This window comes from Pan paniscus, chromosome 3, assembly GCF_029289425.2.
Source record: "Pan paniscus chromosome 3, NHGRI_mPanPan1-v2.0_pri, whole genome shotgun sequence".
NCBI lineage: Eukaryota > Metazoa > Chordata > Mammalia > Primates > Hominidae > Pan > Pan paniscus.
The window spans coordinates 170,312,957-170,325,368 of record NC_073252.2 but is presented as its reverse complement, the minus strand read 5'-3'; the positions used below and the strand labels follow the sequence as shown (position 1 = coordinate 170,325,368).

The following is a 12,412-nucleotide window of genomic DNA, read 5'->3' as shown; positions in this document are numbered from 1 at the left end:
TTATGTCGACCAATTTTCCGGAAATATAAATAAATTTGTATAAAACAGGTTGGTACTCTGGACACAGAGGGATAAAAATTCGAAGGGAACAAACTGATAAGTAATTTCATATAATTTGGATTTTGAATCTTTGTCACTAGGCTTTCTGACTTATTAATGTATTCTCAGAAACCTTTTGAAAAAACTTTCTCATGGTGAAAGTCACCCACTCAACATTATTTTTACTGTGTCAGTAGTGCTATATTTGCTTGGGCAGGGATATTAAAATATTCATTAAACAATTCTTTAAGGTCACCCAGGAGAATGCATTTATCCTGATTGCCCAGCAGTATGAATGGGCTCTAGTGGAGATCAGGGAAGGAAGGCTCCCTATGGTCATGGGCTCTCTGGTTCTGTCCTTCTTTCCAGCCACTGACTAGAGGTGGAGACCGTTTGGCAGGATGAACTCCAGTGTGTGACAGATTGTGACACAGAGTATTCCCTGGGTTGCTCAAGGTACGCTCTCAAATCCAAATCCTCACTCACATAAGTATCCCCATGGCAGAGAACTTCTGACCTGCACAACCCGTATTGACAACCAACCACTGCCAGTCTCTACATAGAAACATTTTATTATGGTTGTTGTGTTGTTGGTCACCCTGAACTTGTCCTCAGAATCTATTGAGACAATAGTTTCCTTATTAGGCTTTTTCTTAGTGATAGTAGTTATAGTGGAACTAATTTACTAAGTTCCTGATACACCACAAATGTATCAGGTGCTCTACACAGTGCTTTATGTATATACTATATTATTTCAATCCCCTCAACAGTTCTGCAAAGCAGGATAATTAATCACCTCTTACAGATAAGAAGGCTACAACTCAGAAGTTAGGTAATTGATTCGTAATCATGGAGCTTAACAAATGGCAAAAGACAGGATTCCACATGGGCTTTCCTGACTGCAAGTTCTTTCCACTGTACTATTCATTACCATCCATGTTCAAACAACCCTTAGACCCAAGCTCTTTCCATCATTTATGAAATGTATGGCTGGGTACATTACAGAAGCCTTTTGAGTCATTCTTTTGTCATTTATATTTAAGGATTTTTTATCATGAAGGATATCATAGCACATATAAAATGTGCAGAGGACTGTACGGTAACCAGAAGCAGATTGTCCCTGTGTAGATGAATACCCAACACTGTCTCCCCCGGTTCCTGGTCCCATCTTGCTCAGAGCACTTCATTCTGTAATGAGCGTGCCTCATGGCCATTAGAATGGGCAGTGTCCAGATAATCCAACTGATACCACCTTTAACATAGTTAAAAATTTAGGGACCTACCATTTTTAGAAATAATTAGAGGCAGCTTTAAATAAAAGAAGTACTTAGAAAAGCAGAGATGGATGAAAAGAAAAGAAAACCCCTTCCCTGATGAAATGATCAATAAAATAGAATTAAGGGCTGAAAGTACAGACCACAAATGCCAGTAACTTTTGTGAAAGCTCCAGTCAACAACACTGCATTGCCTTAAAACACCATTTTATAACTAAAACCAATTAAATAATTAACCAACATCACACATATAGCAAATCCCAAGACTGTAAATCAACAAAAATCTGAAGTGCTGAGTCACTGATTTCGGAAGCAATTTCTACACCAAATCCTCTTTAAGAGGTAAGCTGGCAAGACACACTAACACTTAAAAAACTGTAATAGAGAAACACACAGCTGGAAATCCATTTCAGAAAACTAACAAATTTAAATAACGTCAAAATTTGAAAACAGTGTCAGTGCTACAGACAAAATATTAGAAAGTAGAATAATAAGCTGAAGCTTTTATACATGACTTTTAAACAGATCCAGATTTCATAGAGGTTAAGACCTTCTCACAGCAGCAGAGGCAGCAAGAATTTGAAATCAGATCTGTTTTTAAATAATATCTCTATCTCTCGCTAGTCAAATGACCAAGGACAGTTTTCTCAAACTTTTCTGACTTGGGTTCCCTTCTATATAAATAGGGCTGTATTGAATAACCATAAAGGACTGTTGCTGGTGTATGTGAATTATCTATATGAAATGTGTGCACTTATCATGTTTCCTAGTTAGCAATGGACTTTCATCATGATTATGAAATTCTTAACATATGATGGAACAATATATCGTAACAATGTCTGCAGTAAGGAAAATTCCCTAAAAATAAAGACTGGAAAATAAAAAGAGTAGAGATTACATTGAATTTAGTTACAACTTCAAAGCTATTTCTGGAGTTAAGAATTGTATACAGAATGCATGTAATACGCATGTCACGAAGGAAGAGTTGTATCGGCAAGGCTAGGAATCCCCTGATAACTTTTTCCTCCCTGCATTTGAGTCTGCATTTGCTGTAAGTGACCTTTGGGTACACACAGTCGTGATGGAGCCTTTTTCCAAATATCCTGTCCTCTTATGGGTACCGCTAATTGGAGAGCACAGGAGACTTTCTAATCGTGTGTGTGTGTGTGTGTGTGTGTATGGTGCGTGTGTATACATACACATGCATGCATGCACACTTGCATGTGTGAGCACCTCTCTAAAAATATATCTTATTTGTTGGAAAATGTAAATGCAAAGTAGTAAAACCAGAAATATCATAGTTTATATATTTTAGATAAAATTCAAAGGAATTATATATATTTAGACCCTATTATCCCCGGTATTCAGCTATAATTTATATCTGTGTTTCATTCCTGTGGTTAGATAATTTATATCTAAATTATGTACTTGAAGCAATTTTTTTCTTGTGTTAAAAGGCCTTAACATTTATTGTTATTAGTTGTTGCTGGTTGTTTGTTAGCTGTTTTTCTCCTTTATACTCATAATTCTCCCCAATCTTATTTTCATATATTCTGTTTGCTTATTAGAGGATCTTTTTTTGTCTGTGGTAAATTTTCTAATAAATAGAAAGTGCCAGTTATCTAATCTCTGACTCTGGCTTTGGTTTTAAAAATAAAATTTTTATTTTATAAATAAAATAATTATTTTAAATATTTAATAATAAACTATTTATGTGGGGTAAGGGAGAGAGATTTACAGTCAAATAATCATACTACTGCAAAACCTCTCCTGTGACAATTTCCAATCACAGATTCCCTACTAATCCATTTTTCAGACTTTGAAGCTAGGACTACATTTACAAAATACATTTAAAATTAATTTAAACACTACAAGACTGATGCATTAGTTGCTTTTGTGTTTTTCTTCTGCAATCACTTCACAGGTTATCAGATGCTTACAAACCTATTCTTAAGCAATAGTGACAATCTGAGATCACCAGAACAGGAAATCTAAGTCAAATTGAAACAGGAAACAATTACAATACTTGAAGAAGGAAGTTTCTTTTTTTTTGTTTTTCCCAAGAGCCAGTTGCGGTTAGGGTTGTAAAATTCTGCACAATGACTATGAGAAGTGGTGTTAATAGTGGAGAAGTATGAGAACCTACATTTCAGTGAACAAGGGGCAATGTATTACTCTGGTCACTTAAACAAGTTGAGAAATGTTAATTGGAATGTTAATAGCATCTAAACCAATCAAATTTGTTTACCCTCAAAACGTGTTACTGGCAAAAGTCCTGAAATTGAGTTTGTTTGACAGTGCTGAATCATAGTAAAACATCTGAATAAAAGATTTTACATTCTTGAAAATATTATGTGTATAGATATAGCCCTGGTCATGCTTGAGAACTGTGGGTTAACCACTTCAGAGTATCTGCCCTGAGCTCTCTGTAAGGGCTTCATGCACCTCTTTATCTGAGAAACCCTTATCAGGCAATACCCTGGAGAAGAATAGATTAAGACTAAGTATAATAGGAAGATTAGCTAATGTTTCTTTTACATTACCATACCACTTATTTTTTTATTATAATAGATTACTGGAATAATTCTCTGAAAAGCCACCATTGCTTCAAATCCTTGGGAGTGAGAAATTCAGAGAAATTTCTGTCTGTAGTTGATAGAAATATGATTCTATTTTTTAAACGCCTAATTGAATGTTTATGAGAATTAGTCTACAGTTTTTTGATGAATAGGGAATGCAAACTTTCATTAAGCTGTAATGACCTTTATAAAATTTCTTGGGGAAAAATGAATCTTGACCTTGGCAACTAGCAAAACAATTAGAACATGGCTATTTCATGGTTATTTCACCAGTACATTGTCAACAATGAAGCATAATAGTTTGATGGTGTGCATTCATGCAGAGTAGGGAAAAGGCCACATTTGCATGGAAATTAAATTTATAATTGTTTTTATATTTTATTGATGCTTGGTGAATTGGATGTAAAAGATGCCATTTTTAAAGGGGAATCAAATTTGACAAATCATGTAGCTGGGTAAACACTTACAGTAATTATAATAGTAATTGCACTCTGTTCTATTTAGTGATATTATGGGGTAAGAAGAAAACATGTACCCACTTCAATAATTCTAGATATTTACTAAGGTCAAAGGGACTTATGTTTTGGAGCATGTTTTCATGCTTTTTAACCAGGGTTAGCATGAAATCCATTTAAATAAGATTAAATTTGAGAAATCCAGGACTTGATAATCAGGGAAAAAGCAACAGGTACAACATAACCTTGACTTTATCAAGGTTGTTGATAATATAATTAAATCATTCCTATTAGTAAAGTATGGTAGCATCTAAAATAACACATATATGTTTTTCAGATGGAACATTCGGAAAAATGAAATAACAATGTGTACAAGTAAACAGAGGCACAGAAAGTAATAGGTCATTTGGAACACAGAAATTGGTTTGAGATGGTTGGAACTTAGATTACACAGAGGCAACATAAACGAAGAGACTGAGAAGGCTTTTAGAGTCACATGTGAAAGGTTTTATCAGAATTATTTATGTAAAAAACTGATGACAATTCTCAGGGGTAAGCAGGAGAGTGTATAGCAGAGGTTCAGCCTGCAGGTGTGAGGTCAGACTTGAGTGTCTGATATATTAACCTACTTGTTGTGTGTCTCTGAATAACTTATGTAATGACTCTGAATCCTAATTCCTTATTTGTAAAAATAGGATTAGTAATAGCTCTTTTCTCATTACGTTTCAGAGTTGATTAAACATAATAATCCATGTGAGGTTCTCAGCTCAGATTCTTCTGTGTAGTATGCTAGTTATTATCATCATTATCTTCCAGAAATGTCACTTGGAAGGCAGTATGGGGAATAGATTTCAGGGAGGCTATGCTGTGGACAGAACTGTGACTGCAGTCCACATCATAGATTGTACAGAGAGCACAGACTGTAGCAGTGAGATGAGTGTGCAGAGAACAGCATTAGGTGATCTGATGACTTGCTGAGAGGTAATAGTCAATAATTGTCACAATCATCATTTCAGTCTCGGGAGATATGGGTGCCTGCCAACTGAAAGATATGGCCAATATTTTGTAGAACAGGATTACTATACATAGAAAATTTGACAGTATGGGGGAAAAGCACATTCAAGGAGGATCAGGCAGGTTGCCTGCAGGGCGACTTATGTCAGGCAGAGACACAATGAGAAAACCAGGAGTTGCAAACATTTGAGTGAGAAAACAGTGTCCTAGGCTAACTACAATGCCTGGGGCATGGCTTCGGAGAAATAGGCCATGAAAACATGTTACTAGAAACCATAGAGAACTGCCACATAATTTTGCCATATTATCCTAAATTGCTTAAAGTAGGGCTTCATAATTTGTCAAGGATAAAGAAGGGATGTGCTTTTTTTTGTCTTCAATTCAACAGTAATGATGGTTTCACCTTTCTCCCCAATTATGTTGAATTTCTTGCACTCAGTGGAAGCCTTTTAAGGCCAAGGGATTTAAATACTAAGAAGATACTGCTCATTCTGGCTTACTCCTCTGATATGTTCGATAGTGTCTCTGCCTTCAATTATGGGGTATTTTTTAAAAAACTTGTCTTCAGAACATCTAGACAGTCTTAAGTCACAACATATTTCCCTTTGAAAACTTTTGAGTTAGACTCCTGGATTATTCAAAGAGATAGCTGTTCTATATTTTGTAGGCTTGGGTATACATTGCTGTCTTCCTATGAGACCTTTCTATTCAAAGATCTGTGCAGGGTTCATTTGTCACTTCACCTAGCATGTCTGGTCACACAAAAAGATAAAAACATTAATACACGAATAATGTTCTAATAAAATAGCCTGGCTTGCTTCTTTTTCTCCCGCTTCCGAACAATAAGGTTTTCCTATTCTTGTTCTATTATTGATCTGTGTTAGTTCGCTAGGGCTGCCATAACAAAGTACCATAGACTGGGTGGCTTAAACTAGGGTCCCCAACCCCTATACCAGTCTGTGGCCTTTTAGGAACCAGGCCACGCAGTGGGGGGGGTAAGCAGTTGGCAAATGAGTGAAGCTTCATCTGTATTTACAGCTGCTTCCCATCGCTTGCATTACCTTTCTGAGCTCCACCTCCTGTCAAATCAGTGGGGCATTAGATGCTCATAGGAGCACAAACCCTACTGTGAACTGCTCAAGAGAGGGATCTAGACTGTGCTCTCCTTATGAGAATCTAATGCTTGATGATCTGTCACTGTCTCCCATCACCCCCAGATGGGACCATCTAGTTGAAGGAAAACAACCTCAGGGCTCCCACTGATTCTGCATTAGGGTGAGTTGTATAATTATTTCGTTATATATTACAATGTAATAATAATAGAAATAAAGTGCACAATAAATGTAATGCATTTGAATTATCCTGAAACCATCCCCGCACCACCCCCACCACTGGTCTGTGAAAAAATTTTCTTCCACAAAACTGGCCCCTCCCTGGTGCCATAAAGGTTGGGGTCCACTGGCTTAAACAATGAAAACTTATTTTCTCACAATTCTGGAAGCTAGAATTCTGAGATCAAAGTGTTGGGATGTCTGGTTTCTTCTGAAGAACTCTTTCCTTAGCTTACAGACGAATGTGTTCTCATTAAAGACCCTACCTCCAAATACAGCACCAGTCTGAAGTAGAGGGGCTAGGACTTCAACATATGCATTTTGAGGAACACAATCCAAACTGTAACAGCATCCACTTGTATTAGGGAATCAAATCACTTTTAATTTTCTCTGGAACTAGCCCCATTGGTTATCCTTTTCCTGCAAACCACCAGCCTTCTCCCATCCTCCACCTCTCTATTTCCCTACCTTCAGCAGATGCACATACTCAGGACTCTCAAAAACCCTCCACACTGGGCTGCCCGAGCTCGTCTGGCTGATGTCTTCTCTCTCTGTACTTTCTCATCCCATTCCTTGAACATGGAGCTTGTCCAAGATTTAACTGCCTCAGCTCCCATGTATTCTTCCACCTTCTGCAAAATGGCACCTTTCCCAAACACTTAGCTAAAATACATCTGACAAAGATCATCAATGAACTCCAAATTATCACATCTAGTGAAGACTGGACTTATTAGAGAAATAAAATACCACCAGCACCTCCTTCCTCCTGGTACTATATTATTCACATCTTGGCATCTGTCGTACTACGTCCTCCTTCCGCTGCCCCTTTCTGTTTAAATCTGTGGATGGATTCTTCCTCAACCTAGCTCATAATCCCTCGCATATCCTCGGCTCCCAGTGTGCTGAGGGTCATCACATTCTTCACGTTTAGGTCTCCAATCCTAATCTTTCCTTGATAGCTTTGCTGCTGAATCTACACTCTTGGATGTCTCAAAAGCACCCCATATCTAACATGCTCACACTGAGCTGCATCTTTTTTTTTCCCTTTATGACTTCTAGCTTTTCCTTTGATGTTCCCTTATTTCAGGGGTTGGGGTTGGGATAAGGATAAAAAGTAATTGAGGCCTAGAATAAGGCTGCTGTTGATGCCGAGTAAACTCCTTGGAGTAGGAGAGGAAGACAGAGCGGTAAATGCCACAGGTTTGCTGAAGCATCATTGCTTGTCCAATCTTTTTCCTCATCATTTTCATGCATTGCAATTAATACATTTTTAAACTTGGGCTTTGAGGAGGCCTGCTACAGACAAATGTTTGTGTCCCCCCAAAATAGCGTAATATGACAGTATTTGGAGATGGGGCCTTTCAGTGGTGATTAGGACATGAGGGTGGAAATCTCATGAATGGGCTTAGTGACCAGATTAAAGAGACCTGAGAGAGCTCCCTTGCCCTTTCCATCATGTGAAGACACTGCAAGAAGACAGCTGTCTATGAACCAGGAGGTGGGCCCTCACCAGTAACCAAATCTGCTGGCACCTTGGTCTTAGATTTCCCAGGCTCCAGAACTATGAGAAACAAATTTCTGTTATTTATAAGCCATCCAGTCTAGGGTTTTTGGTTATAGTGGTCCCAGAGAACTATGCCAGTGCCCAATGAATAGCATGTCTTTCTTCAACTGAGTTCTGTGCCAACTGAAAAGTAGGATGATGTAGATCAGGAGCGTCCAATTTTTTGGCTTCCCTGGGCCACACTGGAAGAAGAATTCTCTTGGGCCACACATAAAATACACTAACACTAACAGTAGATAATGAGCTAAAAAAAAAATCACAAGAAGATCTCATAATGTTTTAAGAAAGTTTACGAAGTTGTGTTAGGCTGCATTCAAAGCCGTTCTGGACTTCATGTGGCCCACAGGTCATGGGTTGGACAAGCTTGATGTAGATGTTCATCTTTGTTACTTTTAAAAACTACTTTAAAAGAGACCTTAGAGTGAGAGATAATGGCTTTGTTCACTGACTCCAGAAATTAGGCTGACTTGCCCTCCAAGGTCAGGCCTTTGTGCTGCTAGGATAACAGCCTGGGAGAGAAGAGGAGAAAACCTGGGCTTGATGCAGACAAATCAGCCGCCAAGTTCTATTCCAGAAAGCATTCCTGTGAGTTTATTTGTCCATGATTTAGATAAATCACTAGAGAAGAAACATTAGCATCCTTGCCTCCCTCTTCAAATTGCCACTGAGGACACTCGTTTCAAAATTTTTGGTTTGTACAGAATTAACAAGAAAAGATATATCCATTTTTGAGCAAAAAATGCACAGAAAATAGGATTTTTATACAATATATTAATTATTCTTTAATTAACCATCAAGGACTTGAATATGAGTCTTCTGGGTGTGAATTAAGAATTCCTGAATTTGTATTTTTAGTTATCTATATCAAGTAAGGAAATGTTTAAATAATTTTGTAATAAGATATCTGGCCCATATGACTCCCAACTAACAATTTCAATTCAGGTTCTGGCACTCATAGTGGAGACACCAATAAACAACCCATAGAAAATATAATGTCTTGACAATTTTTTTTTTGAGACACAGTCTCCAACTATCTCACCCAGGTTAGAGTGAAGTGGCATGATCTTGGCTTACTGCAACTTCTACCTACCAGCTTCAAGCAATTCTTGTGCCTCAGCTTCCCAAGTAGCTGGGATTACAGGCACCTGCTACCATGCCCAGTTAATTTTTGTATTTTTAATAAAGACAGGGTTTCACCATGTTAGCCAGGCTGGTCTCCAACTCCTGGCCTCAAGTGATCCTCCTGCCTTGGACTTTCAAAGTGCTGGGATTACAGGCATGAGCTACCACACCCGGCCAACAAGAAGTATTTATGACCAGAAAAGTTGTTTTTGATACATATTAGAAAAAGATATGTTTGCTGGTTCTCGTCTGAGATAAGCAAGCTGTTTTGTGAAATTATGTATGATTTTTTTTCTTTCTTAGAGGATTTTACATATTCTGGATCAACCAGTATTCCATCATAGACTATCTCAGGGCTTACCTATCAGGGCACAAGCAGGACATAGGTCTATTGATATTATTTCATGGGGCCCATAAACTCTGTGAGGGACTTGAATCCAGTCCACAATTGGAATTCAGATATTTGCAGGCCTCTCACAATGAAAATGAGTTCTCCAAAGTAAGCCAGACTATATAGAAAGATATTTGAGCTTCTGAGAAAAAAAAATACTAATGAGTGAAGATGAACTTTTCAGGCTTATCTAGGGGGCTGCATCTGACATCTTTGATTACAGGTATGTCCTCAACTCTCCTCATCCCCAAGTGAATGGAAGGTGTATGAAAAAGTTCTGTATTGCCTGGCCCCCAGTGCCCACCCGGCCGGCCCGGCACAGCCATGATCAAGGCGATCCTAATCTTCAACAACCACGGGAAGCCGCGGCTCTCCAAGTTCTACCAGCCCTACGGTGAAGATACACAACAGCAAATCATCAGGGAGACTTTCCATTTGGTATCTAAGAGAGATGAAAATGTTTGTAATTTCCTAGAAGGAGGATTATTAATTGGAGGATCTGACAACAAACTGATTTATAGACATTATGCAACGTTATATTTTGTCTTCTGTGTGGATTCTTCAGAAAGTGAACTTGGCATTTTAGATCTAATTCAAGTATTTGTGGAAACATTAGACAAATGTTTTGAAAATGTCTGTGAGCTGGATTTGATTTTCCATGTAGACAAGGTTCACAATATTCTTGCAGAAATGGTGATGGGGGGAATGGTATTGGAGACAAATATGAATGAGATTGTTACACAAATTGATGCACAAAATAAGCTGGAAAAATCTGAGGCTGGCTTAGCAGGAGCTCCAGCCCGTGCTGTATCAGCTGTAAAGAATATGAATCTTCCTGAGATCCCAAGAAATATTAACATTGGTGACATCAGTATAAAAGTGCCAAACCTGCCCTCTTTTAAATAAAAATGTAAAAAGGCCACTCCCAGGTAAAATCCAGGGGGAAGAGTCATCTAAGTTTACCATGCAGTTGTTTACCAAAAATAGAGGAGGAGAGTCTTAACTTTTGCTCTTGGATTTAAGTCAAAGTACTGTATAGAAGTTGTGTAAAATCAGTATGAAAGTTCAATGTTGCTGTTCTTGCTCAGTGATTTTAAAGAAATTGAGTAGTTCCTATGTGATATTTTTTTCTTTTCTAAACTGCATTCCTGTGCCCACCTACGGCATGCCTCTATGTATTGGCTACTACAGTGTTTTAAAAAGTGTTTCAGATATTTCTCTAATTATGTACAACCTAAAATGTTGGTGTTTTGTACGGATCACAAGTGCAGCATTCCTTAATTCCTTCTGCTATATGTCACACAATTGTTATTTAAAGAACCAAGTATGTATTGCATGAAAACATTATGACTTTTTTCTCTTAGTTTAAATAAACTCCAAGGTAACTGGACTTCTAAAAAAAAAGAAAAAGTTCTGTATTACAACAGAATTCTTTTTTTTTTAAAAGGAGCTTCACAGTGTCAAAAGTTGTGCTGTTGAAGCCTTTTTCAAAAAACTAGTTATTGAAAATGAATCTTTTTCTTGTTAGTCAGAAGCAAAGAAAGATCACCAAAAGTAGATATTTAATAAGAAATTGGTGTGTAATTGTGCATAATGGTCTCTTATGATTCCTTTTGTTTCTGGGGCGTCAGTTGCAGTACCTCCAATGTCATTTACGATTTTATTTGAATCTTTTTTTTCCTAGTCTAGCTAAAGGTTTGCTGATTTTGTTATCTTAAAAAATTTTTTTAGTTCCATTTATTTTTTTCTGTTGTTTTCCTATTCTCTATTTTATTTATTCCTGCTTTAATGTTTTTTATTCCCTCTATCTACTAACTTTGGATGTAGTTTTTTTCTTTTTCTTGGTCCTTGATATTTAAAGTTATGTTGTTTATTTGAGATTTTTTTAAATGCAGGCATTTATTGCTATAAACTTCCCTCAGTATTGCTTTTGCTGTATTCTATAAGTTTTGGTATATTGTGTTTTCATTTTTATTTACATCAAGGTATTTTTTAAATTTCCATTTTGATTTCTTTTCTGATCCATTGGTTGTTCATGAGTGTGTTGTTTAATTTCCACTTATTTGTCAATTTTCCGGAGTTTCACCTATTGTGGGTTTCTAGTTTCATTCCAATGTGGTCTGAAAAGATGCTTGGTGTAGTTTCAATCTTAAATGTGTTAAGACTTATTTTGTGAACTAAGAGAATATCTATCTTGGATAATGTTCTGTGTGCCTTTGAGAAGAATGTGTATTCTGATACTGTTGGTGGTATATTTTGTATCTGTATGTTAGGTGTACTAAATCTACAGTGTTGTTTAAGGCTGCTCTCTCTTTGCTGATTTTCTGTCAGAATGTTCCATTCATTTTTGTAAGTAGAGAATTAAGTCTCCTACCATCAGTTTATTGCTGTTGATTTTTCCATTCAGTTTTATCAATATTTATTTTATATAGTTAGGTGTTCTGATGGTGAGTGACTATATATTTATAATTTTTATATCTTACTGATGAAATGAAACCTCATATAATTATTAATATATAATGTCCTTCTTTGTCTCTTGTGGCAGTTTTGGGCTTAAAGACTATTTTGTCTTATATAAGTATCATCACTCTTGCTCTCTAGATGAAATGGATAAATTCCTAGAACCACACAATCTACCAACAC

General features: G+C 37.0%; 2 protein-coding genes across 4 annotated transcripts in view; one reads left to right on the top strand and one right to left on the bottom strand.

Annotated features, from left to right (window-relative positions):
- GALNTL6 (polypeptide N-acetylgalactosaminyltransferase like 6) overlaps window positions 1-12,412 on the bottom strand; it is a 1,235,992-nt gene that overhangs the window by 476,955 nt on the left and 746,625 nt on the right. The window lies entirely within an intron of this gene.
- LOC100980338 (AP-3 complex subunit sigma-1) lies at window positions 10,063-11,159 on the top strand. The gene has a single exon (XM_003823416.6). It carries the CDS (start codon window positions 10,094-10,096, stop codon window positions 10,673-10,675), a length of 582 nt encoding a protein of 193 aa, XP_003823464.1. The 5' UTR covers window positions 10,063-10,093; the 3' UTR covers window positions 10,676-11,159.

Bases quoted from the DNA above. Each gene is read 5' to 3' on its own strand.
- LOC100980338 (XM_003823416.6), top strand. From the start codon at position 10,094: ATGATCAAGGCGATCCTAATCTTCAACAACCACGGGAAGCCGCGGCTC.